The sequence below is a fragment of the Acanthochromis polyacanthus genome, chromosome 11 (assembly GCF_021347895.1).
Source record: "Acanthochromis polyacanthus isolate Apoly-LR-REF ecotype Palm Island chromosome 11, KAUST_Apoly_ChrSc, whole genome shotgun sequence".
NCBI classification, from domain to species: Eukaryota; Metazoa; Chordata; class Actinopteri; family Pomacentridae; genus Acanthochromis; species Acanthochromis polyacanthus.
This window is the reverse complement of record NC_067123.1, coordinates 30,256,770-30,282,070: the sequence shown is the minus strand read 5'-3', so window position 1 is coordinate 30,282,070 and position 25,301 is coordinate 30,256,770. Positions and strand designations below refer to the sequence as shown.

Below are 25,301 nucleotides of genomic sequence, written 5' to 3'. Positions count from 1 at the left end.
GCGTGGCTGGAGAACCCGGTGAAGTTTGAGAAGTCTCATGGCGTTAATAACACCCTGGACACAGAGATCGTCCCAAAGTCCGACCACCAAGAGGAGGAGGAGTCTCACATCCTCATTGTGGAGGGCTTCCTGCTTTACACCTACAGGCCTTTGATCGACGTGCTAAACTAGTGTTACTTTATTTCCATCCCATATGAAGAATGCAAAAAGAGGAGGTGCTCTAGGAAGTAGATGGTGCCAGACCCCCCCCAGCCTGTTCGATGGCCACGTCTGGACCATGGACCTGCAACGCAAGAACATCTGCTCACTATGAAAGATTGAGAGCAGCCTTTTGTGATTTCTATGCAGAACACTATGATGTTTGCTGAGCTGTGCACTATTAAATGACTTACAATATGGAATATTGCTGCTGTTTATTATTGTTCTCAGGTTTATTGTTAAATGTATAGAGTGCTACTTACTGTATTTTAAAATTTACATGACTGCACAGAACATTTCAGATTATTTTACCACAGATCAAGGGTACAGATTGTTGTTCACCGTGTATTGGGTAGTACTAATTTTGATTTAGACTGATTAGCATACAGAACCCTATGATGTTTCTGGTTTACAGCTGAGAACTAGTTGCTAAACATGCAGAATATTATTTCTTGTTTTAGACGTGATAATTGTCAGTAAACATTGTAAGAAGTGGAAATTGACAGGGTTGTATAATATTTGTTACTTAATTACCCTCAGGATACTGTCAATTCAATTCAATTCAATTTTATTTATATGGCGTCAATTACAATCAAATTGTCTCAAGACGCTTTACAGAACCCATATGCCTGACCCCCGAGCAAGCCCAAAGGCGACAGTGGCAAGGAAAACACCCTTTTAACAGGGTAAAAACCTCGAGCAGAACCCAGCTCTATATGGGGGGACCCATCTGCCTGCTGGCTGGACGGGTTGAGAGGGACAGAGGAGGGCAAGGGGGAGGGATGGGAGAAGAGGGAGGGGTGGGAAAGCAAGGAAAATACAACACACATTTGGATACATGTATGTGTATCCAAATGTGTTGAGCTTACTAGTTTTACGTAACAGGCAGATGCTGCAGCTAATGATGCTGTAATTCACATAAACAAGGAAACAAGTCCATCATAATTTGAATGTTAACAGTCCAAAATGAAAAGGTCATATACAGCTTTCCTGTTGGGTTAAAGATCCAAAAAGAAAAAAAACATGGAAAATACTTTGTAAAAGCGAGAGGTTGGTTGCAGCTTTCATTTTTTCTTACAACTTTTCGGTGGCGCCCCAAAATATCTGTTGTACCCTCTTGTGCCCCCCCAATAAAATTAATTATCCGCCCCTGCTGTCAAGGGCTCTTTCTGATTGACCTGCAGAATATTAACCCTCCTGTTGTCCTCATTTACAGGCACCAAAAAATATTGTTTCCTTGTCTCAAAAAAATCCCAAAATATAGCCAAAAAATTCCCCAAACTTCTGAAAATTTGCAAAACCTTCAGGAAGAAAATTCCAATCATTCCTTAAAAGTTTCCCTTAAAAGTTTTAATTTAAAAAAAAAAAAATCCCCAAATTTGGCAAGAAGATTCTTGTAAATATTTTCAAAAAATGAGTAAAAATCTTCCAAAAAAATCCCAAAATATCTAAAGTGATTTCATATATATCATTAAAACTTCTAATATTTTCTTTAAGAACATTCACATAAAAAAAAAAAAAATCAACCAAAATCCAGCAAAATTCACCGGATTTTGGTTGATTTTTATATTAATGTTCTTAAACATTTTAAAATTTATTTTTTCCACTAAAAAAATGTTCCGAATTTTCCAAAAATGTTAAGAATGTGGACATCAGAAGTTTCACTGTGATCTCCCCCCCACATTTCAAAGCAGGTCAATTTTAACCTGCAGGACAGCACGAGGGTTAATCACTTAACAGTTGTTAGTAATAACTGTGCAAAATGTCCAAATCTGAATCTAGCAGCCTGGAAAATTTGGGCCCCTTTGTGAGAAATTCCCCCCCAAAAAACCTTAATTGATTATCAAAATTTTGGCAAATTAAATTTCTGACAGTTGAGCACTCAATCATTTCAGCTTTTCAGACTTTGTGAAATGATGCTCGGTTCTTTCAGATAAATCAAAGGTGCAGCTAATGACATTAGAGACGGCTCAGTGCAAGTGAGCACCGTGAATGTGAAGCAGCTAAATGGAATTGATTTTATTCACACCTGCGCTTCCTCTGCTGCCACGTCATCAAACGTCCTCTCAAATAAACAGATCACAACACAAGGCAAAACCACATTAAGGTTTACAGACACACGGGGCACATCACATTACATAAAACGCTCCCTTTTAAAGCCTCCAAGCAGCTGACATTCTACACCGCTGCGACATGCCCACTTTTACGCGAGCAATAAGTGCCGATGTGTTATTGTTCCGACGCCGGGTAATTCATTTTGTACTGAAAGTGATTCATATTCCCCCCATCAAATTCAATGAAACATATCCATCATCCACGCTAGGCCTTAAAATTAAATTTAGATTTCATAACCGCAGCGCTGAATGCATAATTTATACAGACCGGGGCCTATTTTAGTTCTTTCTTAACATTCAGACACGCACAGGCGGCAGAGCAGGTTTCATGATCTTTAATAAAAGGCACATGTACAGCCAATAGTGAGATGAGTGAGTCCACTGGCATAGAGACAAAGCATTAAAACACAGAAATACAGGAAGTAGAGGTCAGGAGGAGAGAGATCTATCTGCTTTACAGTAGGATCTACTTTAAGTAACATCTTCTCGTTTTCGTTCAAGTAAAGTCTAACACTAATATGTCACCATGGTAAGGTAAACCCCTCCCCATTGCCACCCCTGCCACACACACACAAACACACACACACACGCACACACACCATCCATCACCACCTAATGTCTCGCTTCCAAAGGACAAAAAAGTCTTCTAAAGAGGGCTTCTGATTTTGGAGTCCTGATCACCCTGAGACTCTCACAGTTTGGGCTGCTTCACTCGCCTTTGCGGGGCCGAGAGCAAAAAAAATTGGTGGCTGGAGGCAACAAGAAGCTGAGTGAATCCTAGTAGTACTCTTATACTGCAATATGTCCTCAGGTTTTCTGTGGGTCAATCAGTTTGTGGTCATTTGACGAAACGCAAGCCGATTTAGGAGAATTTTACCAGCGTTTTGAGGAGTCCGATTTGATTAATCTTGGAACAAAACAATAAATCCTTTAAAGAAAGATAGAAAAACGCACCATGTTATAATACGAGCTATAAAACTAAAACTACAAAGATTCCATAATAGCGTGATCCAGTTTGTGTTTCACCTCAGCAATGCAAATTCCCAACTAATAAGAGAGCAATTAAATTACCAGAAAGCAACCGACGTGGTGAAACTTGAGGGGTTTTGGTGGTAATCCAGTCTTTCTAGTTATGTCCTCCAGGATTGTACAGTTGTTCACGTGGGGACACATTCACAGTTATGATCTGTTATCACACACTCACACACACACACACACACAGGCAGCCATTCACACGCTAAAAACCCAACTACAAAGAAAAAAAAGGTTCACGTGTACTTAAATATTCAGGGTTAAGAGAAATAAAAATGGTATTAGTGTTGGAGGTTAAATATAACCACAGCCGGAGGAATAATCCGAAGAACTAAAATATGCATGCAGCCAGGCCGTCTCTCCTCTTGATGGAAGGTGGAAGGGGGTACTTTTACGACAAAGTCGGACACGCGACGTGGTCGTTTTTGCCAAAACGGGAGAGAACTGTTGACGAAACTCGGGTGTAAAGTGTGTCAAGAGAGAAGGGGAAACGCACACATTCACACACATTCACACCCTCCACCTCCATTCACATGTCCAAAGAACATCTCAGTAGAGTCAATCGCTCTGTTTTCACATTATCACGTCTTTGGGACATTTGAACACGCGAGCAGAATTCCGGCTGCGCTCCGGCGTCCGTCGCTGAACTCTGCACTCACACACACAAAAACAAACAAACACACAAACATGCACGCGACATCCAGCAAACCCTGCTTTGGTTGGCGTGTGTGCTACCTTCGGCTGTGGCGGGTGAAAAGGTCCACAGAGACACACCAACCGTCTGGGAGCCCCTTCCTCCTCCACCACCAACACCCCTCCATCCCATATCAATGCCCACCCATCTCCATAGCAACTCACAGCTTTCCCGAGCAAGGGGTCTCACTATCTTGAAAAAGGAGGTAAGTGTAATTAGTGGTGTGTGTGTGTGTGTGTGTAAACGTGAGTACCCTGCGTAAAGGTGTGTGTGTGTGTGTGTGTGTGAGCATGTGTGTGTGTGTGTGTAGGTGTTAAGAGGTATCAATGGTTCAGTGGTGTCTCTCTTTAATCATCACATCCTCACTCCACTGCTTCCTCGTCCGCTTCATCCTCCTCCTCCTCCTCCTCCTCCTTCATCTCTTCTCTCGCTCTTTATTTTTGGACTTGGAAGATGAACAAGCGTAGGTTGATGTTTTTGGCGGCCAGCAGTTTGTTGCACTCCACCGAGTCGGAGATGGGCAGCGGGACGTAGTCGGTCTCGTTGGCGTCGTTGCTGAAGGCGTGGTGGTGGATGACCGGCTTGATCCGCACGTCGTCGTACGGCCCCTTCAGCAGCAGGAAGGAGCACTCCAGGGCCGAGTTCACCTGCGCACACGCATCCACGTGAATACAGATCCCAACCCACACACGGGAGTTTTCAGGCTGATATGTATCCAAGTTTTCACCAAGAAACTAAATCTTTCCTTGACATTCCATCAGTTTGGCTATCCGATCACTGGGACCAATTCAAATTTCAGCTAAACTCTAACTTGTCAGTGCTCTCTGGTGGACAAACTACATCATGGCAAGAATGTTTCAAGAGCAAATTGCGGGTTGATTTTTTTTTTTTTCCCCATTCTAAATTTACAGTTAAAAAACTAAACTGAAAAGTTAATGCAGAATTTTTAAAATCAATTTTATGAGATAAAAAGGTGGAAATTCAGATAAAAAAGTAAGCATTTAAAGTAGTGCTCAAACAATGTCAAATAAAATGTCACATTAAACCAAATAATAATAATAACTTTATTTGTATAGCACCTTGTCTTGTTTTTGTTGAGTATTATCTTTTGTTGCTTGTCTCATGCTTTTGTTGTTTTGTGGGTTTTTTTGTCTTACTTGCGTTGTTGGTCTATTTTTTGTCGCTTTATGTCTTGTAATATTTTGTCTTCTTTTTGGTTGTTTTGTCATTTTGATCAAAAAATATTCTTCTTTTTTCATTTTGTGTCTCATTTTTTTAATATTTTGTCTTGCTTTTGTTGATTGTTGTCTTTTTGTCTGATATTTGTTGCTTGTCTCATGCTTTTGATGTTTTGTTTCTCACTTTTGTCCTTTTGCATTTCTGTTTTGTCTTGCTTGTGTCGTTGGTCTATTGTTTGTCGCTTTATGTCTTGTTTTGTAATATTTTGTCTTCTTTTTGGTTGTTTTTTGTCATTTTGATCACAAATCATTCTTTTTTTGTTGTTTTGTGTCTCATTTTTGGAATATTGCGTCTTGTTTTTTGATCTGACAAAAAGGTTTTTTGCACTACAACAAAAGGAGTTGTCATTATTCATAGGTTATTACTCTCTGATTTTACTGGTGCGGTCCACCTGAGATCAAATTGGTTGAACGAGGCCCCTGACCTAAAAAAAAGTTGACACTTCTGATCTAGACCTTCAGCAGCACGAGTGTGGTGACAGCACAAGACTCCCTGTCCTTTATCCACACCTAAGAAGATGTATACAGCTGTCAACAATTAAGACAATTAAGCCCAGAGGCCTTCCAAACACTCTTCCATTGCTTCAGCGAGGCCAGAGAGGGGAATAGAGGGACGCAACACCGGGACAGTTCAGTGACAGGATTTCACTTAAGTCTTCTGTGTTCAGACATAAAGATTATGTTCCAGGAGATGCGATGGATGAACTTCCAGATGGGATGTCTGAAACGGAACCTCGTGAGACCGACTGCCGGTACAGATCCTGCCGTACACACAGTAACTTCAAGTAAAGGTGCCGGCGGGAGCAATGATCACAGATCGGCCTGAGATTTAGCTCGACGAAAATGCGAACTGTGCACTCTGAGTTTACTTTTTAAGTTTGCAAACTTCTAAATTAGTCAGCTCTTGTTCTCCCTCTCTCATGTGGCACTTTGAAATGTAGTGTCAATTTATGTTAGACAAGCAAGAAGGGACTGATGCCAGCTCGTCTGATAAATACTGTTTATATGTATTCAGATTACTGTTGTCGGTCTCTGTGACAACCAACAGGCTAAAATCACAGCTTTGTTCCATCATATACATATTTTTTAACTTATTTAGTGTCAAAACTAGCATTATGATCCAGACTTCTTCTTATTAAATTATACCTAGCTTGCCTATTACACATTCTGTGTTGTGATGTCAGACCCAGCTTGTGTCTGTTTATGCAGATATGCAACTGTTCTACAACTACTCATATATGTAGTCATATTTTTAATCAAAGATCAAACTTCTTCTTCATTTTCCTACACATGAAGCCTGCCAGCTTCTCTTTAAACTGCTTACATTCACCTCACTTGTGTAATTTCTTGTTACTGATCAGACACCGAGGTAAAATGATTAGTTACTGGATCGAGAGAAAAAAAATATTCCCAGATTTCAGCTTCTCACTGGCAAATATTATGTTTTTTTTTTATCTAGGAGTAAACTGAATGGGTGATTTTAAATTGTCATCATCCCTAAATAATTATTACATTGACTGATAATGACTACAATCCTTGGAACTGAACACCAGACCAGAACTGGTGAAGAGCAACGCATCAGCGGCTGTGAAATCATGCAGCCACGGAGAAAGTTAAAAATAAACACGGACAGATAGAGCAGTGAGTGTACCTTGCTCTTGAGGATGAGCTGGAAGGAGAGGGTGCGCTTGCAGGAGAGGTTGGGGTTGCGCTCGGAGTCGTTGACACGGGCCTTCAGCACCCACGTCTGGTTGAGAACGGTGAAGCGCGGTGTTTCATAGTATAAGCGAGTGATGAAGTCATCGGTGCGGTACGGCCTGAACTGAACCTCTGGACGGACACACGAGTGGAGGACAAGTTAGAAAGACAGAGACAGGAGGCAAAGAGAAGATAAAGAGCTGTTAAAGTAGCATTTCTAGTGCAAGGGAAGTGCTGTTTTAAGATTTCAAGGCCATCAACACACTCTATTTGTCTTTTTTTTGATGTATGTACCTGTAAACCCAATCTTCTCGTAGCAGAGCAGGCTAAAGATGCTGTTGTAGAGCTGCATGTCTCTGCGGTGGTTCTGGTCCATCTCCCCCAGAATTCCCATCAGCTCTGTACCAGTCTTCGTCGGATGAGAACACTCGCTTTCATGTGCCGGCAGCTCATGAAACGGACCTTGCCAGGGGCAGCCGATCCTCTTGTACTTACACTGTGTCACCCTGGCAACACGACGGCAAGAGGGAGTTAAAGACAAAGGAAGCAAAGACTTCATATGAATTAGATCCTTTACAGAGGCGCTCAGTGATGAATACTTTCAGCGAACGGAAGGTGTTAATATCAAAGGTATTAATTAACCTAGGCTGTGAACTGTGGTAAATTAACAGTGTGCTAATGATAAGTGTCTGCTGAGAGCCGACCACGAGGAAACAAAGACATAGATTCCTATCAAGTATGTCACGGGTAGAGGTGCTCTTCAATGACTACTTATTACTTTCTTGCAGTAAAGTCAGGTACTAGAAATATGAAAGGTACTAGTTAGCTTCTGTAAAGAAGCAAAGCTAATTGATCGTTCAACAGAATTCATCGTTCAAACTGAAGTTTCGTCTTCTCAAAAGGGGTTCACAACAAAAGCACCTGTAATCACTGGTTATAATTACAGCATATTAACGGCTGAGTTCATATTCAAATGAGCACCATTTGAAAACATGATGATGGCATCCCTGAGGACAGCAGCTTCACCCCCTCTCCTCAGGAGACCCGCATAATTTTCCGTCTGACCCGACTGCAAACACCTGGTGACTGCCGTGGCTGTTGTCATAGCAACACTCGCATCGGCACCGCTGTCCTAAGCGGGGTCACCTGTTGCTATAGCAACAACCCCATGGGATTTCACGCACGGCCTGAGCATCACAAGCTCGCGGTCGGTAATCACATTAGCAGTTTTTCTCCTCCGAAGCAGCAGCTCACATGCTCCTCCATCTTCCACACATTAACCCCGTGTGACACGGTGCTGGGAAACCGGGAGCACACGTACACAAGTTCACAACAGAGCTGCTGACACGCCGTTTCTGCCACCTTCGTTTAGTCTTGTAAAGTGGCTGGACTCACCCAGTCACAGTTTGTAGCTGTTTAATTTGATAGTTTTGGAACATTTGACGGGACCTCGTTTCTTTTCTCCGGTGTTCTTGTGTATGTGCGTGTATTTATGCGTGTGTGCGTGATGTATACCTGTCTTGGCACTCCTCTTTCTGGTGTCTCTCTAAGCTGGAGCGGGGGAACTGTTTTAGACAGAAGGTACATTCTGTCGGCAGCTCACTGACAGCCTTCTCCACTGCAAGGTTCCTGCAGCACAGGTTCTTGCTGATCTCACACCTACACAAACACAGAAAACCACAAACCATCCCTCAGTGTAGGGGCATATTGAATATCAGTGGTATGCACAGTATGTTCATATAAGTTTAAGACTGATGCACAACTGTGAGCATGGTTAATAGGAAAGTTGTGCTTTTGAAACTTGCTGTTGGTAACTGAAACACGATATAAGATAAAGCAAACTAATCAAGGTGTTTTTCCCGTTTCCATACATTTTTGATGAAGTCATTTTGAGAGAAAATGATCTTGACTGTAATAAGTCTACTGGATAAAACACTAAGATGAGAATAATTAAAACTGCGAGTAACTGTACATAAGGCTGACTTTTGGTCAAGAGAACAATATCAGCCAAAAGAACCAGAGAACAAACAAGCAAGTTATTAAATCTGACAAAAAATGTTTACCTACATCTAAACTATTTAGCTGCTAAAATAATTGTCTCAGCTGAAGTTTCAGTGGTATTTATGTGGTGTTTAACCAAAACGTCATTTGTATGTAACAATATCCATACACAGTGATGTTCAGATCCACTCCATCGCTGCAGCCATTAACTAAAGTGACTCAGTAGCTACAAATGGACAACAAATTAGAGGAAAAAAATACATAACGCTTGACCCCTTGAGTGAGGGGATTGTGTGCCTCTGTTATGCTGTGGGGGACATTTTGCTGGCATCCATTTGTGCCCTTTGAGGGATGGATCATTCCAAATCAGTACAAAGCTGTTTTGTGTGATCACCTTTATCCTACAAAAAAAAAAACGTATCCTGATTGGAGTGGTCTCTTTTAAAATGACCCTCATCCACATGGCACAAGAAGTCAGGGAACATCCATCCATCCATTCTCTATACACTGCTTTATCCTCACTAGGGTCGCGGGGGGTGCTGGAGTCTATCCCAGCTGACTCGGGCGAAGGCAGGGGACACACTGGACAGGTCACCAGTCTGTCGCAGGGCTACATATACAGACAAACAGTCACTCTCACATTCACACCTACGGACAGTTTAGAGTAACCAAGTAACCTCAGCATATTTTTGGAGTGTGGGAGGAAGCCAGAGTGCCCGGAGAAAACCCACGCATGCACAGGGAGAACATGCAAACTCCATGCAGAAAGCTCCCAGGCCCAGGCTCTTCTTGTTGCAAGGCGAAAGAGCTAACCACTACCCCACTGTGTAGCCCTAGTCACAGAACAGTTTGATGAATATGAAAAGAATGTGAATGATATACTATGGCCTTCACAGTTATTAGATCTCAACTAGGGCTAAACAATTAATCAATTTTAAAGAGAAATCACAATTTGAAACAATGCATGAAGCGACGTGTAAAGGCCACAGTTTAGGATGTATTTGGGTCAATATATAACTGAAGGACTTTTGAAGTCCATGGCATATATCTTGCATACATTTTTTATTAAAAGTTTCAAAAACTAATGTTTTTATGTTCGCTATAGTCATGACTTTACAAATTACATAATTATCTACAATACACGATAATCACTTACTTATAAAATAAGACTAGATATCACTACAATGTCAACTAAATAACAGTCTGAATTTATTAACAACCACCTTCTAATTAGCTGAAGAATAACAAAATGAGCTTATTGAAAAACTGCTTTGATTATGTTCTTTATATTAAGTTGAGATAACCACGACAGATATTTCTTTTTTGAAAATATATCATATTATATATGGAAATAAAAAGTGCATCTGCGTCCGAGAAATCATTTTCGGCTAAGTTGCCCATTACAAAAACACCTCCCCAGGAAGTGTGTTAATTCCAGATCACATGACCTGCTCCACATGATGTCATTTCCTCCTGAAGAAAAGACTGGCAAGACTCCAAGGCTTTCTGAGTTATTTAATATAAATTAGTGTGTGAGTCCAGTGTGGATTTATGGCATGTCAACAGGTTTACTACAATATCTTTAGAAATAACTTTCAGTTTTACTCCACAGTATATGTAATATTTTAGAAGAATCTTTGTGTAAAAATGCCATGTGGTGTTTGGTTAGAGGCGGCCATGTTGATTTTAGGCCTGAAAACAGCAAAAATGTCAACTGTGATGTCTGTCTCCTATGTCGCAAAAAGTCCCACAAACTATGTATTGACCCATATTATGCAGCATATCTGACAGGTTTTACATTGTTGCTTTATGTTCTATTACATGTTTTAAATTTGCTACACAGTGAATCTTGAAATAAAGCTTGATTATAAATTAGTTGTATCGGAAATCCAATTGCAATATAGGTCAGAAAAATCGCAATCAGACATCTTTTACACATTGTTCATCCCTAAACTCAGCCCAGCTCAACACCTAAATATACTGTGCATCATCAAAATACTAAATAAGGGAATAACTTTAGGTAGAATAGTGTTCATTCCTCCAGTAGAGCTCCAGAGACTTGAAGAGCAAATATCAAGGGGCACTGAATCTATTCTTGCAGCACATACTAAGGTCCTATGAGTATATGTTTCCTTTAATTTGTCCCCGTTCTATATTTTGAACTGTAGGAAGTGCTTAAATCTACAGTTGATTTGTTTACCTGCAGTTGGGACACGTGGCCTGCTCCTCCTTGAGACGGGAGTCAGCTAGGAGGTGGATAAAACAGCCGGCGCACATCAGGTGTCCATTGGTACACTGTGGTAGAAAAATGTCAATCAAACAGAGCGTTTGAGGGAAGTGGAAAAATATAATTACTGAGGATGATAAACAGGAAGATACAGGGAACATGGCAAACATACGCTACGATATTCTCTTGTGAAATTGTATGACAAAAAAAATGATGGACAATTTAAGGAGTACTGACTGGGACTGCTTAAAAATAGATACTTTGGGTAAATGTTTATGAAAAACACTGACTGTTTTAGCCTCTATTTATATCAAAACATGTAATTTTGAGGGTAACATCATTATATATGATTGGCTAAGGGCAGGCATATTTAGTTGGAATCTATTTTGATTTTGTTTATCACAATGGATTGGCAACAACAGCCAATCACATTGTCAGTCTGTCAAATATTACGGCAAGACTGCAACTTATAAGGAACTTTCATAGAAGAGCTGAAATTTTGCATTTTCTACATGAGTAAAGTTGGTGTTCTGTGTGTTGGGATATATCTATTTATGCACAAAACATTGTGTATGGAAAGAATGCAGACTTGTGTTTACAGCATTAATAAACATTTACCATAAAATGTTGAAAGTGTGTGCTGTAAGGCATGAGGGTGTGGACAACTGACAATGATTGATTACAAATGTGCTCACTTGACTTTGAGGAGAGCAGTTTGAGGTCATTCAGGACAATGTCTGGTGGGTTGAAGGGAAGGGCAAAAGCTATAATTAAACTTTAGGTTTTGGTTCTGTTTGGGGTCTGGGGGTGTGGTTATTGCTGAGGACTATCTGAGGATAATTCTCAGTAAAATGTGGTAAACTGGAGCAAACACAGCTGGCCACCCGGCCTGGTTGTGTCTGATCTGTCTGCCTCATGGCTCAGTCTGCAGTATAGGTACACTCAGTACAGGGCCTGTGTTGGATCCAGTATCACTAAAAGTAAATGGAGCTGGCCAACACACTCAACAGGTTGACAGTGGGGTTTGGGGGCTGGGACTCATGGTGAGCTCCTGTTATGAGGGTCAGCTAGTTGCTGATGTTTGACGGCAAGTTTAGGGTTATGGGGGGAGGTTTGTGATTGACACCACGTTTACCTGGTAAACAGACGCCTTGGGCAAGTCTAGGCACACGGTGCAGCACAGCACTGAGTACAGTCTCTCCTCCAGCTTCCCTGACTCTCCCTCGGGTATTTTCACCCTCTTCTTGGGTGGCTCGTCTGGGTCAGGCTCGGGCCCTTCTCGTCGTATCCCGACCTCCTCCTGCATGGCTGCGACCCCGGCGACAGCCTCCACCGCTGCCCCCACGGCCCCGACCCCAAGGCCGGCCGAGGAGGAGCCAGGGGCGGCCGCAACGCCCACGTCTCTCTCTTCCAGTGAAGACATGGCGACGGCTGTCTCAAAATGTGTGATATGTACCTGTCGCGACCAGGCTGAGCCCGAAATATTAGCAGGTTAGCTCAGGGCTAGCTTACAACCTGTCAAGCTAACGGTCAGCTGACAGCAAGCTAACGTGAGCTAAGCTAACGCCTCGCCAGCAGGCTGTCAGGAAGGAATGCAGCTAACTTGTTATTAATGCCACCATACACGTACCAACTGGGATTTTAACAAGCCAATCGAAATGTAATAACGAAATCATGTGCAAAAGCTAATTCTGACTATCTGTTAGATCAAATGTCGACTAGTTTTGTAGACTTACAGTGAGGCTAGCAGACTATGCGGCTAGCTGCGTTGACAAAAACACAGCAGTCCTCTCCCTTTGCCCAGCAGAACAAAAACAACTCTCAGCTGTTGTTGCACTCCCGACGCCGTTATTCGCAATGACAGCAGATTACAACGATGTGCACCGGGGGCTCAGCTCGGCTGCTCCCTGCGTCCCTGCTCCGGTACCGGCTGACTGTCCACGGGACCCACGGGACGTGTCGGTGATTAAAGCCGCGGATAGAGACAGTTCTGTTGGGACTTGTCTCTCTGGCTACACAGCCATCTTTGTTTTTTTCCTGTCCGTCTCCCCGACTTCACCCTGCACAGACTCCGGGTCAGTTTCGCTTTAACTCGGGTAGGCTCTCGATTGTGGCCAGTAACAGAAGTTGCGCATTTGAAAGTAAATAAATTTCCTGTCTGTGTGAGGGCCTGTGAGCGCCGGCAACACTTGAACAGAGCCGTGAATTGGCTGACAGCGGAATGTTTTGTTGTGGCAGATGACTTGGGGTATTTAAAGAGTTTGTAAAGGCGCATGCGTAGTGAGCACCTGCGGGTCAGAGTATGGCAGCACTTGAAAGGTGACCAAAACCTGATATGCGACAAATTTAGGCTACTCTACTAAAGCACCCATCCTCCATACTGTTTGGATGTTCATGGGCCAACATTTACATATTATATCAGCACAACAACACACAGTTTGACAGCACAAACTAGACTTTAATACTATAAACAGCCTGTTTCTGCTGCTCTGGTGTTGCTTTCTGAATGTGGCCTTGTTACTGCAATTCAGTGGTAAGACACCCAGTGTATATTTGTCAGGCAAAGATGCACAAATATTACAAACAGGAAAACAATGATGGAAGAAAACCTTGCCCAATTCTCAGGCACTCAGTATGCATTTACATGCTTATTCATGTCATCAGTGCCTCACATATATGGTTTAGCAGTCTGGGAGGAGTGTATGTGCACAGGATGGGGGGTTGTGTGTGTGTTTTTAGGCGGGTGGGGCAGGATGTCAGAGTGTCAGCTGTCTGCAATGGGGAGGGACAGGACTAGCCACTCCCACTGGACAGACAGATATGCCTTATTTGGTCTGTGTGGAATGGCAAGAGAGCAATATGCCACCCTCAGCTATGGACACACAGCTTAGCCAGAAGCTGTATGTGGTCACACAGTGTCCTCGGTGTGAGGCAAACCCAGCATTAGCTACTGGATCTTACCACACTTCATATTACCCAAACGTTGCAGCAGATTCTCTATTTCGCTGTCATCACACAATCCGAGTAATTAACCGGACCCAGTTCAAAATAAGTGCAACAAACACACTGTCAGAAAGATGGCATTCAAGAATTTACTAAGACTAAACAACAGTTCTCTGTGTAGTTATTTTGTAATCATGTAGTAAACAAATAACGCAAGAGGCATGATCCTAAGATAGACTTCTAGGAATATAAAAGGAGGATGGGTCAGCGTCAACAGACAGACGATATCCTCAACACGGTTTGCAGAATAAAAATGTCTCTTCATGTATACATCACAACATTTTTCTTTTAAAATGACAAACTCACAGTACTTTACTTCTTCCCATCCTCCTCTTACACAGTTCTAGATACTTTCAGACCTCGGTTATTACATAATATCTCATGATTAATTTATGATTGCAGAACAAATGGATTACACACAATTATGAGATGTATCCAGCTCCATCAATCAGACCTCAATCAGTCCAGGAGAGGGAATTACGTCATCCGCAGGTCAGCCGAGGATCCAGCGGTAATGTCCGGAACGAGCACAGTGATGACCCTCTTCTAATCACACGATCAAATGGGAGATTAACAGTGCTATCAGGACTGTGTGAGTGGATGGGTGACGGTGGTGTGACCGCCCTGCTCCTTATGGTTTTCAGATGGGTGGCTGGTTGGGGAGGTCAAGTCGTGCTGGTGAAGAGTTGGAGAAGCTGCTGCAGGGTCAGAGGACGAGTTGTGTTGTGTTGAGTGACCCGCTGTGGTTTGTGCAGATGTGCTGGTTGGAGCTGGTGAATCTGGAGGTGACTGTATCGATGGAGGCTCAGTTTGGGCTGCCAGGGGGTTAAGATGATCGAGTTCAGCAGAGTTTGTGTTTGGATCTTGATCCTGTGTTTCTTGTGAAGTGGACTCTGGTTTCTGCTGACCCGGCGTGGCCTCTTTGACCCATGGAGACATGATGTGGACTGCGTTCGTCTTGCTCTCATCTTGTCTGCTTCCTGTATTCGTGTCGTCATGTCTGCTGAGCTCTTTCAGTGTGATTCCTTGCTGGTTTCTCAGTGATTCTGCTGCATTTGGGGTCTGGACTCTGTTTGGTTCTGCCGTGTTCCTCTGAGTTTTGTCTGTGAGTGCCCTCTGCCTGCACATCGAAGCCATAGTTTTCACCCAGGGATGGTGGAGGGTCTGCTCTGCCGTCAGCCTCACTGTGGGGTCCGTCTGAAGCAGAGCCCTAATGAGGCATCTAGCTTCTACACACACACAGGAAAAAAAACACAGATTGTATATTTATGTGCGAGTATATGCATGTATGAGATTTGTGTATTTCTATACATCTCACCCTGTGAGATGGGGTCCCAGTAGGGGGATGGGAAATGAAGTTGTGCTTGTTTTATTAGCTTGAACAGCTCCTCCTGGTCCCTATCCTGACTGCGAAATGGGGGGAAGCCACACAGCAGGATATAGAGAATCACACCCAGGGCCCATACATCCACCGCTACACCGTAGCCTGATGGGCAAAACCACAAACAAATCATTTCAGAATCAGAAAACAGGACTCATATTCAGAAACAGAAGTCACATTATGACCTCACCTGTCTCGCAGAGGATCTCGGGGGCTACATACGTGGGTGTGCCACATATGGTGAAGACTGGTTCAGTCACCACCATGGCCAGACCAAAGTCCCCCAGTTTCAGCCTACAGATGCCTGCATCTACTTGCTCTATCTGGGAAAGGGAACAAGAAAAACAAGACAGAGGCAGAGCTGAGGTTATATAATGTATGCAAACAGTTCCTAGGGCTTCCTCGTTTACCATACATTTCCATGCAATCTGGATTTTGCAAACTGTTGAACTATTGACCCTACTTTATATCAAAATTGATAATTCCACCTTCACATTAGGCTGGATAATGTAAATTATGCTGACATGTCAGTGCCACAGTGTGGTGAAGGTCAGAGAGTGGAGAGAACATGAGTATTGGCAGAAAAAAATTGAAGCTGAATTCCTAATCTTGTCACCTGAAGCTAGATAGTGAGTTTATTCCATTTACAATACGATTCTCTCACGACATAAATAACATTCCCTATATATTTTACATCATACTGTAGACCACAGCGTAATAATAAAGAGAATTAGATTGAATGTTTGGATCAGCCCTGCAGTGGTTTGTCTACTGACTCTATAATAGGACTTTTTCATCCGTGCATCAGTTTTGCAGCGTTCAACACGGTTCTGTTCCAGTTCCAATCTTATTTATCTTGTGCTTTAAGTTCAGCACGTAATAATGAGTTTAGCCCTCTGAATCCGGGGTTTGAAGAAATCTTTTCTTTTGAAAAAACCTGCAAATGACCCCATTTATCATAGCATGAAACTTCAAAAACATAAATAATCATTGGACTCTCAAGTTTTAAACTACTCATCTGTATCATAAGTAACGTGCTGTTTTGTCAGAACAAACAACTGAATCTAAGATTAGATTTGGGTTTTCATCAACATCTATTTATTCAACAAGTTTAATCTTTTTAAAAAATCACCAAGAAATCTGATTAGTGCAATATGGTTGCGTTTTGTAAACAATCATATCTTACTAATCAGATTTAATTAAATAAACAAAAAGCTCTGACTGACTCACCTGTTCAAGTACAGCAATACATTAAAAATAAATATCTATCTTATATAGAGTCACATATTTTCTTAGAAATAAATCATACGTGTTGATTCCAGGTTTTTTCTTTTCTTTATTACTTATTTAAAATAATAATTTCTAGTATTATATTTATGTTATCCTGCACAGAAGACATTTTTACGCTCTTCCTACTTCTAGCCATGGTTGTGTTGTTTCTATAGAAGTGCAGGACTTGTGATTAAGAGGGCCACACATATTTTATCACTCCTTTGCAGATGACATTCAATTATGCATCTATTTAAACCTCAAAATAGTGTCTATTTATGACAGTTTATAAATTTTCTGCTTTCTAAATGCAGTAAAAACTAGGTGACTGATCATTTCCAAAAGCCTATAGCTGATAAAATTTGCTTCATCATTTAACGTTGTGATAATCCTATTTTATTAAAATCGGTTGTGTCTGATGACACACAGTCAAGTCCATAAGTGTTCAAACACTAACACAACTTTTGTTATTCCGCTTCTGTACACCACAACAGTAGTCTTGAAGGCCTGCTCTTTCTAAACTTTCTGCTGCCTACTGTGTTTTCCACCCTAGTAATGCTCACCTGCTCTTGCACTGACAAATCTTTGGACCGCATATCGAAAAGTTTCCATGAACAGCTGCCAAATGCATAGTCAACCCTTGGAATCAAATCCAGGCCGTGTATCTCCTTCATTAGTGGCAAAATAATGAGGAAACAGGCTGGCCACAAAACTGTTTATCAGTCAGTTGTCCTGTTGCTTCTGAGACTGTGAAGATATAGAAAATATGGAAATGGCTGCAATTCCTAAACATTTAGTGCAATATTTTAGCTAAACCCATTGAAATAAAGCTAAAAGTTGACACTTCAATCATGTAAACTGTGCCACTGTGGGGGAAAAAAAACTCTGGATAAGATTCAGTGATATTAAAGTGACTATTTTTAGGTTTTTAGATATTGCTCTTCACCTCCAGGCTTGTAGTAAATTATCTGCAAATCCAACTACTGAGATTTATTGTCTGAAAGGGAGATAGTTTCACATAAAACTCCACTCTCTCTCTCCAGCTCTGATACCCACCAGCAGGTTCTCTGGTTTGAGGTCTCTGTGGACGATGCTCTTGCAGTGGATGTAATTCAGCGCCTCGCTCACGTCCGACACCATCAGTCCTGCCTCCGCCTCTGAGAACTTGCCCCTGTCGCTGATGGCCTCGAACAGATCCCCTCCGCTCACCAGCTCCATCACCAGGTAGGAGTGGGTGTGGGTGTGGTGGTGGGCAAACAGCCGCACCACACGAGGGTGACATAGGCTACCCAGAAGGCTCAGCTCGTTCTGCATCATGTGTTCCCGACCGACCAGCTTGGAGCGCTCGACAACCTTCAGGGCGAGGGTTTGGCCGGTGTCACGACGGCGGCACTCTCGCACCACAGCAAAGTTCCCGTCTCCCACCACGCGTCCAATCTCGTAGCAGCGCTCGATGTCCTGCAGGGTGACACTGCTGCCGTCCGAGGGAAGGTCAAAGGCCGCCTTGTTCTGTGTGTCTTTCTGCACATCTGGAGCTGCGTTTAAAACTTGTATAAGACTCTTCTCCTTGTCTCTGCTGATCGGCCAAGCAGCTGAAGGGTTGAAATTATCCAGATTTTCCCCTTCCTGCTCTGTTTGAGAACTTCCTTTCTGCTTGCTCGAGACCGGAGGCAGCGGGACCCTCCCAGACAGCGAACTGATCACTTCTGGACCCTGATGTTTAGCTCTTCTGGCTAAGCACTTGTCACACAGAGTAGGAGAGGGGATGTCTGTTTCTCTGAGACCTTCATGTTTAAATGGGCCGATAACAGAAGCCTGTCTCTCTCTGACTCCACATCTAACTCGCAGTCTTTGCAGGTGGTTGGGAAGAAGAGCAGGTTTTCTGCATGATGTCTTTTTATGAGGTTTCTGAGAATCTAAATGATAGTTTTCTGTGTGGTGTGTGTCTGTATGCGGAGATGTGTGAGTGTTAGCGTGGTTCTTGACGTGTGCATTTGTGTCTCGGTGTGTCTCCTGGTCGGTCCTGCTGCTGTCCGTTCCTTCGCTGTATCCACTGTCGGCTTTGGCAGCTTTATCTGGAGCCAGCCGGAGCCTCTTCTCCCAGGCCCGCAGTGCATCAGCCCGGTAGTGCGAATGTTCAGGAAACAGTTCCTCCAGAGCGTCCTGCACGCAGCTCAGCTCAGGACGAGACTTACCGAGAGCCAGGAAGGCCACCTCGCCTCGGAAGAAATCACACACACCTTTAACCTACGATAGAGAGAAAAGAAATCCAGATTTAGATACAGTCTTCAACTACCAGGCTGCAGACTTGGACAACAAATCAACTTCATAAATTCATAAAAGGATTGATTGTTACATCCTGATTCCAATCTTTTAACCTTTAATCTTTTAACATTTAGATTTGTTCCCACAGCCTTTTAGTTAGGAAGTGAGGATTGTTAACTTGTCAACAGCTCATATCAAAACTCGAAAGAAAACCTGAGGCATAGAGGTTTTCAAAAAACGTGGAAAACAGGTCATTTTTTCATGGGATTTAATGTGGCTGTTTTCCAGCAACCATCACTTCTGTGTTCTAATGCTACATTGTGTTAGCTAATCACGTTGAAAGGCTAATTGATGATTAGAAAACCCTTGTGCAGTCATGCTAACACATGAATAAAAATGTGATTTTTCCATGGAAAATATGAAATTGCCTGAGTGACCCCAAACTTTTCAATGGTAGTTTATGCTAATTGATATATTTTGTACAGTTTTTACAATTTGTTTCACTCTCTTGCTTTGTACTCCTGTTGTCTAATATGATTCTTGGTTTTCTTGGCGACCTCACCCATTATTGTGTATAAAGCAAATAATTATTCTGCTTCAGTTCATATCGGCATATTTGGGATAAAAGTTTGTTGACCAATAGAGCTTGGGGCGCTAAAACATTTGGACCCAGTGTTTGTAAGGCTGGCTGTCTGTATACACAACTATATCCTCCTTTATTACTAAATCTGTCTTAAAGATGGACCCTATGTCAACATCTAGTGTCACAATAGTCATTATTTGTGCTTACGGGGCCTAGTACTTTTCCAGTGCAGAAAAACTGTGCAGATTGCAAAAAGAGGGAACTTGGGGGTTTACAGTGGCAGAGCACCAAATATTTGTTCTGGGAATTTGCAGCAGGTTAAACATTTGATTCATTCTGTGAAGGAAGACTGTATAGGGTTGCAGATACAGCTGAGGGCACATCAGGTCATGTAGTTGGGATTTTATGAGGATTTTTGTACTCTTATAATTTCTATAAATCTTATATTTTGCCTGGTTTTTGAGGACTAATCAAGTAAACTGCCGCACAGCAAACTTGGGGCCAAGAAGCCACTCTGCATAATGTTTTGTTACAAGTGTGGGAGGTTCATAGGGTCTGTCTGCACATTTTTGTCTTCTCCCTTTCAAGTTAACCCAGTCCTGGCCGGGCCTCACCTCTCGTGCATGTGTCGTGTAAAGGCGTGTAACTCTGGCTCGGTGCCATCGCGGAAACCCCAACGCCTCAGAGATATCCAATAGCAGCTGCTCGAAGGACACCACGCCCCTGCGGTTCAACAGCACTGTCACCTTGAGGGCACAGAGAGACCAAAATCACAGTTCAGTTATGGATTTCATCACTTAATTGAAGCCTTTGGAAAGGAATGGCTTTTTTTAATGATGAGCAAATCAGTTACGAATGCCTTGGAGCAGAGTTCTCACATATTAATAGGAGTCACTTTTAGATTGCACTTGTGTTTTTTAGCCTTCAGTTCATTAGAACAAGACACTGTAATTGAGTGTAAAAAGAGTTCTTGATCAGAATTCATTTATTAACCCCTGGACACCTGGATTTATTTACAATTAAATAAAAAACATTTTTTGTGCGTTTTTGCTTTCCAGCTGATGCTAAAATAACACATAGAACAGATTTATAATAATAATAATAATAACAAATAAATAATAATTGGATCCCACTCCGACCGGTCCTACGAGAAACCAGTGCTTGCAAAAGGATCCGAGGTATGTATTGAATATGCACAAACCAGCATTTGGGGAACGGATACGCTGTCTCAGCTGCAGTCTGAATGAAAGTGGTATGATGCGAATTCACGACAATAGGCATCAAGGGGTTAATATAATTTATAGTTGGAGCCTTGTTGATTTATTACAAAGAGAAGACCCCTGAGGATTGGTCAATATGCTATAATGACCAAACAGAAAGAACTAAAACCAGAGAAAGATTTCTCATAACTTCTTGACCCAAACATTGCTTTTATTAATGCCTTGTGATGCTAATAATGTTCGTAAACAGACTGCTTAGAAAGCCTTTAGTAACCCCCTTCTCTTCATGTGCCCTATTTTAGATTCTCAGTCTTCCAGGTCATGGTAATCCAATGAGTTCACTAAAAATCCAGTTGCTTTTTACCGAACCTTGAACATAGAATTTAAACATTGAATTCACCTTCCGTAGTGCACTTTGACCACATGGACGGACGATGGTGACCAAATGGGGTCGCTCGGCGCTCTCCTCTGCATGGCGGGTGTGGAAGAGAGGAAGGTGAGGAGGGGGAGGAGGTGGAGGGAAGTGGGACCTGTGGACGTGTCCTGCCGGGTGGGTGTGGACGGGCCACAGCTGGGCTGCCCCACCAGGGCGCCTCAGTAAGGGAACTGGAGGAACTGGAGCAGAGAGACGAGGAGGAACAAAGACAGAAAGCAAGAGTTGATCCATTGAAAGTGTGCTTAATAACCCTAAGGTCATTGCCCCGGTGGTGGGCTTCTTCTAGACCTGTACACAAAGGAAAACTCATAAGTAACACAACACCAGCTCCTCATCCTGTGCCACTGTGGGCGCGTGAGTGTGAAAGCAAATCCGGCTGATCAGATTTGAGTGTTTTCCATCACATGGAGTGCAAGGGCCATTTGAGATTCCTCAAGCACCTTGCCCCACCGGCTGAATTATTTAGGCTTCCTTAAGTCATGAAAAGCCACACGTATGTACACACTCACCCACCCCAACAAAAGGCTGCCTGACCTGGTTCAGGCTCAGCTGAATCTGCATGATTAATGAAGCATTAGAGACACACAGCATCTTTGACGTTTCACTTTCTGGCACCGGGGGAGACAGAGAGATGTTATCCATCCCGTCGGCTGGGGGTTTGTTTCTTTTTTTTTCGTTTTGTTCCAGAACAACAGACAGAAACACAAGACCCTGTACCTCTAATGTGACCATGCAGGCCCCCCCCTTTTAACAAGACACCGCTGGTCTGAGAGGGAGAGCACACAGTGACACACAAAAACTTTTCTCAGTGGAGACCACAGCTGTGGCCAGTCACACTGAATCAGCCCTTTCTCATAAAGTGTACGGAGAGAGCTGTATTTAAAGGATAGATCATCATTTCAGGACATTTCAGGTGTTTTAATCCTACTTATATCACACTGCTCAACAAATTATAGCTCTGTTTGGACTCTTGAGGTGTTTGGTTTATGCATTTGATCCATTAGGTTGATTTAGAGATCAATTATTCTCGTTATTCATCTATATCAGATACAATACGGTTCCCTTATAACTGCAATACCAATATGAATGAAGGTTTGAATATATGTGTGGATGTATGTGTATGTTTTTGACAGTAATGGATTAAATATATATATATATATATATATATAATTCAGTTCCTAGTGCGGGTTTTTTGTTGTTTTTATGGTATTGTTTGCATTTAAGGCTCTGTATTGAACAACTATATACCAAATCTATCTGTCTAACTTTTCTAATAGTGTTATATTTATAGTGTTGTCTGAAGCCTACAAAGCTGTAAAATGTTGATATTTGCACTGCTGCCCAAGACAAATAATCCATATCTTAAATGATCTTATCTTAAAGTCCTTCCTATAGCAATAAATTTTCGCATAAGTCATGATATTTTACATTTCTCACCGTTCAACAGTTGTCAACAAGTTCCCTCTTATAAGCCTACACAGCCTGAAATGTCAATATGCAGGACAGATCAGCATTTGTTTTGCAAAGTTTTGACTACAATACTCAAAGTTTTTTTTCATGCTAGCTGTAATCAAAAATCCACTCAGTCCATCATCTGACTCACCTGCCAGCCTCCATTTAGCGTTCCGCACCGCCTCGCATCCGTACCGGGCTTTCTGTGAGGGCGTCATGTCTTTACAATAACACGAAAATAAAAATATAAAATTAGAGAAGGACCAGAGCTAACTACAAAAAAGTCATGTACGGTTGTTGATTATTTTTTCTTTGTCATTTTTTATCCCTCTGCTTATTGCTGCTGCTGCTGTCTCTGTCCCTCCACACTAAGTAACGGATGATAAGGACCGACCGTGTAGTTACAGCTGTTGTCATGGTTACACGTCAAGTTAAACAGCGGAATAGGGATACCGGAAGTAGCGTCAATAAAATACTGTTAATGTTCCTCAGAATCATGCTTTTTATTTTATCAGCTTATTTTAAATATTTTTTTTGAATGAACATTTGAACGTATTTAGGTAACTGGTTTCAAGCAGACTTGCAATATGTCTGTGGATGATCACCGACACGGTTTTATTTTTGAAAATTCTGACCCATTTTATTATCTGGACTTGACACTCCCAAACACAGAACGTTTTTAACTGAGTGATATGACAGTGGTTTGAATTTGTTATAACTTGTTTAACTTGAGTCAGTAATAGGAGGACAACTGTCTCCACATTTGCTAAAAAAAAAAAGTGACACATTATACAAACAAACTGTGGGGAAAAAAGAAAGCAAGAAAAAGTGTGCCAAAAACATGTTACAAAACACACATCTTTACGGAATATTTATAGTGGAAAAAGACAAAGCAACAGACACACGTGAACGATAAATAAAATGCAGCAAAGAAAAACTAAAACAGACAAAAAATATAGGCTGCCATGAGAGCATGGCGTGGTGACAATACAAGATTCAGCATTCAAAATTTCTGATTTTGGGATTTAGGACAAATAAGCCTATGTAACATCTTTGTACTCTTAAAAAAAAAAGTAAAAACCTGGGACGATTTTTATCCAGAATTATTAAGTGTGAGTGTAAAAGTGTATATAAATGTAAACCCAACAAGATTTAGCTTAAAATTAGAAGAAAATCCATTACATTGATAGCAAGGGCATAAACCGGTAGACAAGGAACTATATATTTAAGACGATTATTGTCATTTTACATAGATTTACATGTTCTTTAAGAATTAACAAAACAAATTATGAATAATGCAGTAAATAATAGAGGAAAAATTTAATTTGGCGTTACTGACAGTGTGAATTTCAATACAGAATCTGCAGAATTTAATTTTTCTAAACAGAAAACTACTGTACGATTTTAGTTTTTTAATTTTTTAAAATTTTTTTTACTGTGTAGTGGTTTAGAACTGACTCAGCTTAGTATGTAAACCAGTGTTCCTGCTTTGAGTTTCATTTCTCCCAACATTTTAAGCTTCACTTTTTCACTTTTGCTACCACCGACGAAAACTGAAAACAAACAAGGAGCATCCTGATGACGCAGGGATTTAAAACAATGAACATGTCCCAACAAGATCCTCTTTTTAAACCCACAGAGGAACCTCAGCTGCACGTCATTTCTCTCTCTATTCATTTCCTCAATTCCCAGAAACAGCTCAGAGGACTTGATTCCACTCAGTTGTTAAGGTCCATTGCTGTTTCAATGAGGGGGACTGTGAATGAAGAAAAAAAACTGTAACAGAAGCTTTTATATCACCATGACAGTGATAGTTATGGTGAAAAATCACAGTGACGGAGGGGCAGAGGGGCTGCCAGTCTCTGGGTCAGTTACCATAGTTTCACTGATGGAATCCAATACTCTGCTGCACACACACAGGAAACACAAGCGTTCACACACTGTGTACGCTTGATCTTTTCATACGTGACCCCCCCCCCCTCGGCTCTGTCTCCAAGGATACTGTTGCTATTGGGTCAGGAAGCAGCGACGTTGGTTCCGGCTCCTCATCCTGGACTCAGATTTGTAGAGTGTGTTTTCCCCAACTGGAAACAAAAGTGCTGATGATTGCTGCTGTCACCTTGTGTGTATCTTTATTCCTGCTTATTTATCTTGTGATTTTTTTCTGCTGTTTTTTTGGGGGGGGATTATTTACAGAGTGATAGTTTTGATACAGTATTTTCATTGACATGGTCAAAATCACACTGATTTTGTTTTGAGGTCAAAATCTTGACTACATAATATTTTATAGTTCAGATTTCATTAGTAGTGGTGATTTTACTGTCGCCGTATCTTCACAGAGATGCCAAATCAGTAAAGTAGCTATAGGCTGATATGGAAACGGTGCACTGGGACTATGCGGCCAGCAGAGGAGGCCAGTGTACCTGCTGTATGTTCTAGGATGCAGAGGAGAGCTTTATTATTATAGCTGCATCCAGCCATGGTTATCCA

The 25,301-nt window shown here is 41.9% G+C and overlaps 2 protein-coding genes across 3 annotated transcripts; both read right to left on the bottom strand.

Annotated features, from left to right (window-relative positions):
- Positions 1-2,632: 2,632 nt before the first annotated feature.
- Positions 2,633-13,458, bottom strand: zftraf1 (zinc finger TRAF-type containing 1). Its single transcript, XM_022198668.2, has 7 exons — positions 12,939-13,458; positions 12,338-12,672; positions 11,176-11,270; positions 8,490-8,633; positions 7,269-7,480; positions 6,928-7,106; positions 2,633-4,685 (listed from the first exon to the last, which is right to left on the bottom strand). The coding sequence occupies exons 2-7, from the start codon at positions 12,623-12,625 to the stop codon at positions 4,473-4,475; spliced, it is 1,131 nt and encodes a 376-aa protein (XP_022054360.1). The 5' UTR covers positions 12,626-12,672; positions 12,939-13,458; the 3' UTR covers positions 2,633-4,472.
- An 822-nt stretch (positions 13,459-14,280) lies between these two features.
- On the bottom strand, positions 14,281-24,041 carry dclk3 (doublecortin-like kinase 3). 2 transcript variants are annotated; one of them, XM_022198669.2, is made up of 7 exons: positions 22,963-24,041; positions 21,324-21,538; positions 20,318-20,449; positions 17,912-19,102; positions 15,777-15,909; positions 15,524-15,691; positions 14,281-15,434 (listed from the first exon to the last, which is right to left on the bottom strand). In XM_022198669.2, exons 1-7 carry the CDS (start codon positions 23,027-23,029, stop codon positions 14,788-14,790), a joined length of 2,553 nt encoding a protein of 850 aa, XP_022054361.2. In that variant the 5' UTR covers positions 23,030-24,041; the 3' UTR covers positions 14,281-14,787. The 2 variants fall into 2 exon arrangements, with proteins under 2 accessions (XP_022054361.2, XP_051811741.1); XM_051955781.1 differs by lacking the exon at positions 22,963-24,041 and having other exon boundaries at positions 21,324-21,655.
- Between the last annotated feature and the right edge of the window lie 1,260 nt (positions 24,042-25,301).

What these genes read in the sequence shown, in the direction of transcription:
- zftraf1 (XM_022198668.2), bottom strand. Translation starts at nt 12,625, where the DNA reads ATGTCTTCACTGGAAGAGAGAGACGTGGGCGTTGCGGCCGCCCCTGGC. An exon ending in GCCACGTGTCCCAACTGCAG is followed by an intron (nt 8,634 to 11,175) that starts GTAAACAAATCA and finishes GTGTTTGTGTAG; the next exon opens with GTGTGAGATCAGCAAGAACC. An exon ending in AGCTCATCCTCAAGAGCAAG is followed by an intron (nt 4,686 to 6,927) that starts GTACACTCACTG and finishes GCGTGTGCGCAG; the next exon opens with GTGAACTCGGCCCTGGAGTG.
- dclk3 (XM_051955781.1), bottom strand. Translation starts at nt 21,620, where the DNA reads ATGACCTTAGGGTTATTAAGCACACTTTCAATGGATCAACTCTTGCTT. An exon ending in TCAAACCAGAGAACCTGCTG is followed by an intron (nt 15,910 to 17,911) that starts GTGGGTATCAGA and finishes TCCCTTTCCCAG; the next exon opens with ATAGAGCAAGTAGATGCAGG. An exon ending in CTGGGACCCCATCTCACAGG is followed by an intron (nt 15,435 to 15,523) that starts GTGAGATGTATA and finishes GTGTGTGTGTAG; the next exon opens with AAGCTAGATGCCTCATTAGG.